General features: G+C 62.1%; 1 protein-coding gene across 1 annotated transcript in view; it reads left to right on the forward strand.

The window, feature by feature from the left end:
* The window catches only part of RAI1 (retinoic acid induced 1), an 80,724-nt gene extending 74,671 nt beyond the window's left edge, over positions 1-6,053 (forward strand). Inside the window, 3 exon segments of the mRNA XM_058559521.1 lie at positions 729-822; positions 5,144-5,193; positions 5,596-6,053. Of these exon segments, the coding sequence (XP_058415504.1) occupies positions 729-822; positions 5,144-5,193; positions 5,596-5,610 (159 nt within the window). The 3' untranslated portion in view covers positions 5,611-6,053.
* The last annotated feature ends 1,233 nt before the right edge of the window (positions 6,054-7,286 follow it).

Consider the following 7,286-nt stretch of genomic DNA (forward strand, 5'->3'; position numbering starts at 1 on the left):
ATAACTCAGCATTCGGAGGACTGGCTGTGTTGTCTCCTCCTGGGTCCTCTGGGTGATTTGGCGCATCCGGGGGTGATTCTGGGTCAGTGCTTGTTCTGCTGCGGAAAGGGTGCAAACGACGCTTATTGCCTTCGCTCTCGCGGGGAGTAGGGGCCTCCGTCTCACTGTCTGTAAAGTGGGGTTCATGAAAGGTACCTGCCTGGAGGGCTGTTGGGAGGAGCCAGCTGTGACGACACATAGGGTGCGCCGCCCTGGAGACCCTAGCGCACGCCAGCGGGTGGCCAGAGCCATAGTGGTGACTGGCCTCACGAGTCCCCGTCATCCGCCGGGCACACGGCGTTGCTCATTGATTCTTCACGACCATCCTGTGGGAGACAGTCCCCTCTGCACAGATGAGGCCCAGGAAGTGTGCAGGGCTCAGCCGAGGGCCCACGGGGCAGAGTGGCAGAGCTGGGATTCAAACCCAGGTCTGTGTGAATCCAAGACCCATATGCTCATCCACAAGCTAGTCATTCCCCCAGGCCGAGGGGGTCCCCACAGCCAATGCGCTAGCCCAGGGGCTGCCACAGACTCTACCCTATGGGCGTTTTCCCCCCACTGAGCTGCCTCCTGACTGATTTTCAGGGACCATTTCAGAGGAAGGAGGCAGGGACTGTGGGGGCCTGTCTGTAAAGCCAGGTGCCAGCCCCGAGGCCACAGACTCACCTGTCTTCCCTCTCTCCTCCCAGACTTGTTCCAGCTGCCAGGAAGCCGGGGCCACCATTGGGTGCTGCCACAAAGGATGCATCCACACCTACCATTACCCGTGTGCCAGTGATGCGGGTAAGAGCCAGCCCGCGGGGACAGGAAGGCCCTGGAGGCCCATCCAGGCAGTCTAGGGGGACCCGGGCACAGCTCCTCAAACCCCGCCCCATTTAACCCTCGGCTTCCCTCCTCTCCTGCTCCAGCAATTCTTCCTGTCTTCATCTCTCTCTCTCCACTGGAACCTGTGCGTGGAGATGAGTCAGTCCCCAGCCACCCACCTGAGGAATGCCTAGAGGCATAAATTACAAGATGGAGAGCTGTTTGCGGAGCTGTCATTGCCAAGGGGTGCCAAGGGGTGGGGGCATTTCAGGCCTCAGGGGAAGGGATACTGGGGCTGGGCCTTTGAAGGCTGAATAGGAGTTTACTGGGCAGAGAAAAAGGGAAAGGATATACTTCAACAACAAAAAAACAAGTGAGATGGGAGGAGATGAAGTTCAAAACAGACTCCTGTTGGTGCCAGGGAATAGCTGTAGAAGGTCTTAAGCAGAGCGATGCTCACTCATTCATTTGTCCCGTGAGCATTTATTCATCACCAGGCACAGAGAATGACAGATTGCACAGGCCAGAGAAAGCCAGGAGCCCCAAACCTCATCAGCCAGGCAGGGAAACTGAGGCTCAAGGACTTCCCTTATTTCAGCCAAAGAAAGATATTGTTGATGGTGGAATTTTAGTCATTGATGAGGGCAATATTTTAGGGAGTTTAGAGGCGGCTTTGGCCTGGATTCAAACCCTGGTGGCATCTTTAATGTGTAGACTTGGGCAAGTCCCTTGATGTCTCTGCCCTCGGTTTCCCTGTTGATAAAATGGCGATTATGATAATCCCTCTTTCTGCAGCTGTTTGGAGGAGGGAGTGAAATACTGAACACTGTCCCGGAAGTGCAGCCCCAGTCCTGTTTTGGGGCCAACCGCCGTAACTCTGTCCCCTCCTCTGCTCCCCTTATGCTCCCTCCTCTGGCCCGGGAGGGGGTGAGGTTATGACCCTGTGTCACAGATGACAGGGCAGAGGCATCTCCTGGCGGGACACTCCCACTGCCTGGGGACCCGCTGCCCCTCCTCCCCACCTGCAGGCCTACTGGCGCTACCCTGGGCAGAGGGGACCCCTCCCTGCGCCCGCCTGCCTGCCTGGTCCCGGGCCAGCGCCAGCCCCACCCAGGCCGCCCAGGGGCACACACAGGACTCTGAGTGAGGACAGGTCCCTGGAGAGGGCCGAGGCACCAGCACCCTGCAAGGAGGGGCTGGCTGGAGGGAGACGTGGGGTTCTCTGTGAGCAGTGTGACCCAGAATGTGACGTGGACTCAGGCGCTTCACCAGACACGTGGCCTTCATCCCAGTGATAGCCACCGCGAGTCGCAGCTCCCTTCCACCGTGAGGCAGCACCGCTCCGGGCCGGCCCTGCATCGGGCTCCTGTGCATCTTAACAGAGAGGCTGCCTTACCCATGGCCACATCACGGGCCGACAGAACCAGGGCGGGACTCCCTGCCTGTCTTGCTCCACGCCCTGTGCCCTCTCTCCCACCCCAGTGCTGTCCTGCCTCCCGGGGGGGGGGGGGCTCCCGTTTGAGTGGGACAGACGGGAAAGCTGTGGTCCTTGCCCAAAGTTATGGGGACCAGACAAGAAGGAGAGAGGGTGTGCTGTGGGAGAGATTCATGCTGTCTGAGCTGGGAGGGAATACAGGAGGACTTCCAGGAGGAGGTGACATTGGAGCCAGGCCTCAAAAGGTCAGGGGAGGCCGGCAGCCGCTGGTTAGTAGTGGGATATATATACCAGGCTTGGAGCAATAGAACTTTTGTTTCAAATGAAGTCTTTGAAGGAGTCCCCATATAAGAGGGATCTCTGTAGAGACCCAGGGATTACGACAGGAAGTGGGCTGGAGGCTGGAAAAAGGAGACCCTGACACGATCAGAGCTGACACAACACCGCAGTCGTCCAGGCAGGAGAGGAGGGCTGCCGGGGCAGAGAGCCGTGTATGTGGAGACTGCTGGCGCAGGCAGGCCAGGCCCTGGTGTGGGGGGTGAGGGAGGGGCGGCGTGGAGCCTGATGGGCCAGCTTCCCCGTGGGGGCAGGTCTGAGGCAGAGCGGGGCTGTGCTGTAGTGTGTGAGCTGCTACTGCTTAGCTAACGGCCCCTCCCGGCCCAGCGTCGTGGCCGAAACACCAGTCCTTCCTTGTTCCTCACGAGGACGCAGGTCGACCAGCAGGGTCTGCTGATCCGGCTGCGCGTGGCTGGTCTCTGCGGAGCCCACCCAGGCGGCTGTGGTCAGCACTTGGGTCCCCTGAGGCAGGGTGAGCTAGGGCCCCAGGCGGGCCAGTGCCTCTCTGCTCCGTGTGGTCTCTCCTCCAGTAGGCGAAGCTCAGGACCGCACCACCCCTTCTGCTGCATCCTGCTGGCCAAGGCAAGGCTCGCTTCCAGGCCCCGGCCAGCCAGGAGGGCTGGGAGTGAGAGGGAACTGAGGGTACGAGCTGGGGGCCTCTGTCAGCACCTTGCACCTGTCTGATCCCCAGGTCTGCCACAGGGCGGGTCTGTGGGGCTCTCCACGTGTCTGGGTCACGCTCTCAGACCACAGGACAGCAGGGCTGCCCTCCTCTGCCCTTCCCTGTCGCCCTGGCCCACTGACCCTGCCCTCCACTCAGCCCATTAAGGAGCACCAAGGTGGGGCTAAGCAGTGACTCGGAAAGGCTGGCAGAGGCCAGCACACCATGGCATCCTGTCAGAGCCCTTCCACACTCAGGCCCCAGGGCCACCTTGTCAGCGAGGGTCCCAGGTTGCCCAGGTGCAGACACCGAGAGAGGGGCCAGAATTGATGACCCGGCTCTTCCGAGTGGTTCCCCTGCCCAGTGTGCATGCTGGTGGGTTACTGAGCGAGCTGGTTTTGGAAGTGGTGACTTTCTATCCTTTGCTTCTGGAGACCCAAGCCCTTGACTGTGGGGCCTGCAGTGGGGTGGGGTGGGGGCACCACGTGTGCAGCAGGCCTGGGGATTTAGCCCAGTGCCCTTTGGAAAGTGTAAGCGCAGTCCCGGAACCATGGCCTGCTTGCTGAGCATAGGAAAGGGGGGAAACTACTGAAGCCCCTCTGGCCCTGAAGTGTGGGAACTCGTGGGAGTTGTCAGGTCTGAGGCCCTGCAGCTTCCGGCTGGGTTTGGGCAGAAAAAAGAGGAGACAGCCTCAGAGAGGCCGGGAGCCTTCCCTGCCCTGCTTTCAGGGCTGAAGATCTGTCCCCACCTCCTGCCCTGCCTGCCAGCCGCCATGCTGTCGTGGTGCCACAGCACAGAGCCACCAGTGGCAGCCACGGCGTGAGCAGGAGGGGGATGTGGGGAAGAGAGGCCCCCTTGTCTGTGGGTTTGGGGTTTGTTCAGCACAGTGGCCGGTGAGGCATGAGAGGGAGGAGGATGAGCCCAGAAGGGCACCAGGGGCTGGGGGTGGGGATTCTGGGGCCGGGGGGGGGGGGAGCAAATCAGGGTCTCCCTAGGTGGCGGTGGGCAGGGGAGTGGTGACTCTCGGAGACGTCAGCACACCCTGGGCCCTGGGGCATCAAGAACTGGTCATGCTCGGCCATCTCTGCTCCTCCAGCGGGGCGGTGCCCGGGGCACTCAGAGGGGATTTGCTTAGACCCGGGATCTCAGCCCCTTCCGCCACCGGCCCTGCGCTGGGGTCTGCCTCCCACTCTAGGCCCCCAGGGGAACAAGCCCTGTGTCCTGAGCGCACGCTGCGCGCGTGGTTTATAGACACGCTCCTCCATCCCCATGATGACACACAGCAGGCGGCATCGTGCCCATTCTACGGATGTGGAGACTGAGGCTCAGAGGAGTCGCTGAGGCTTGAATGCAGCCCTGTGACTGCAGCGCCCAGTCTGCCAGCGTGCGTTCACTGAGCACCTGTGGGGTGTCAGGCCCTTCTTCTAGGGGCTTTGCCAGGGAAGGAGGCGAGGCTGTGCCCCAAGCTCACCTTCCAGGGGACCAGAGACCGTGAGCAAGTAGTCCACATCTCGACCACTGCGAGGTGGTGACCAGTGTGGCCAGGCAGGGGAGGGGAGAGAGGCTGGGGAGTGCGGGGTCTGCTACAGCCAGGGAGCCAGGGAAAGCCTCCGAGTGACCAGGAGTTCCAGGCGAGGAGGTGACATGAGAACAGTGGGCACAGGCCAGCCAGGCTGGAGGGCGCATGGAGGCGGAGGGCCAGGTCAACCATGACGGCGTTTCAGTTCTGGAGGATTTCCAGCAGGGTCTGACTGACTTTGAAAGAGACCCCTGCAGCCTCGGCCTGGTGGGCAGTGGGGCCCCACCCCTCTGGCCCCTAGAAGACTCCAGCAGCTGTCCTAATCACCCCAACTTATTTTTGGCCACAGGTTGTGTATTCATCGAAGAGAACTTTTCTTTGAAATGTCCCAAACATAAGGTAGGTGACCCTAAGCCTTCCCTGGAGGGCGTGCGGGCTGGGGAGGGGCCCTCTCTCGCTGCGCCCTGCCGCGCCCCGCCGACCCCCGCAGCGCGCCCCAGGGCCGCCGGCTCCCACCCGCCCATCGCGCGGCCTGGCCCGTTGGCTCGGCGGGCGCGGGGGCCGGCACAGCCCGTCTAAAGCCCGCAGTCTGAACCGGGCAGCTCCGGAGGGAGGCCATCCCGGGGAGGGGGCAGAGGGAGGCCGGCGGGGGGCTAAAAGAAGGAAAAGCCCCACGGGCCGGCCGCCTCTCGCAGAGCCCCCAGCTCGCGCGGCGCCGCGGGGAGGGCCCGGGGTGGGGAGGAGCGGCCCGCGCCCTCGTCCGCGACCGTCCGTAACCCGCGGGCGCTCTCGCTTCTGCAGAGGCTGCCGTTGTAATCCACCCCGAGGCCGGAGAAGCCGCCTGCCCGCCCGCCGCCGAAGGAGGGGAGCCGCCTGCTCAGCCCCCGGGCCTTTGAGCTGCTCCCCGCGCGGGTCCAGAGCCCATCCTTGATCCGGACCCCGGATCTTGGATCTGGCCGCCTGGGGCTGAAACTTGCGGTCCCGGGTTGAGAAGAAAACACATTCCGGAGCCGCTTGCTCCCGGAACCGGACGACACGGGGCGCTCTTGCTCGCATCCCCCGGGCCAGGCTTGGGGAGGGGGGCCCGCGGAGCCGCCAGACTCCTTGGGGCGCTCAGGCTCCAGCGGGCGCGGGAGACACCTTTAGCCTGGCCAGGGGCACGCGTCTCCCCTGGAAGTTCCAGGACGACGTGGCACACATTCCGCCTGGGTGCTGCCGCCGCCCCTGACGATCGTGGCAAGCAGCTGGGCGCCCGGGAGGGGGGGTGGGTCCGAAGAGCCCTGGAAGAGGCCGGGGGCGGCTCCCGGCTCCTTGAACGAAGCGGGGGGGTGGGGGGGCAGGGAGCCGAAGCCCTTCTGCAGAGGGCTAGGCCGGCGGGGGAGGGGCTGGGGGCTTGGGAACAGACCGTTGGGAACGCGTCCAAGCGCCCTTCCCACCCAGCCTTTGCCAAAACTTGCGTGCGGTTGGGGGAGTCCCGGGCCCATGCTCAGGGGATGCGGGCGCCCCGGGTGTGGGCGGAATGCCCCCCTTCCTTTGGCTTCTGTCCGTCCCGTTTTCAGTCCTCCAGCCACCCCTGGGACCCAGCCTAGGAGCGCAAAAGGAAAGGAGTCGCGACCAGAGGGCACCTCCAGCGGACGCGTGATCGGCCCTCTGCACGACCACCCGTCTCCAGGGACCGCAGTGCCCACTTGGCACGGGAGCAGAGACAGCGCTAGATTCCTGTACAAACCTGTGTACCCCTCTATATATATGTTACATAGAATGTATATATGTTGGGAACATGCTCGCTTCTCCCGTGTGTCGCCGCCGTGCGCCCCTCAGCACGGGGCCCTTTCTGGGAATGGGGCTATGGTGATGCCCCTGCCCCACGCGGCCACCACCGGCCCAGGCCAGTCCCCGCCCGTCCGTCTGCCTGTCCGTCCGTGTCCTCAGCTCTGTCCACGCTTCGATAGGCCTCACGCAGCCCCCAGAACGGGGCCGCCGTAGCAACTTCCTGTACATATGACTGTAAAATGGTAAACGTGTGTATTATATCTGGCCTGGTTACATAGTGTATATATATGTATACAGATACATATATATAATATATATGAAGACTGTAAATGTTAAGACGACTAGTGTTCTTATTAGTATATTGCTTCACACTGAAGATTGTGTGTATCGAGCTGTTTCTAAAAGATGTTTATTTTCCTTAAGAGTAAAAACAGTCATTGCATTCAGAAAAAAAGTCAATAAAGAGACAACGATTGTTTTGGAAGTCTGCAGCCTGTGGGTTCTGACCCGATTCTGCCGAGAGGGGGCCAGGCTTGAGGTGAGGGGTGGGGATGGAGGGGGACACAAATGGGGAGTCAGGGCTTCTGGCCATTACTGCAGAACAGGGAGCAAGCCCCTACTGCTCGATCCACACACACACACACACACATACACACCGCGCGGTCTCAGGGCTGATGGTGGGTAGGGGGGGGTACAGGCTTTCTCAGAGGAGGATAGAT

This window comes from Diceros bicornis, chromosome 18, assembly GCF_020826845.1.
Source record: "Diceros bicornis minor isolate mBicDic1 chromosome 18, mDicBic1.mat.cur, whole genome shotgun sequence".
Taxonomy (NCBI): Eukaryota; Metazoa; Chordata; class Mammalia; order Perissodactyla; family Rhinocerotidae; genus Diceros; species Diceros bicornis.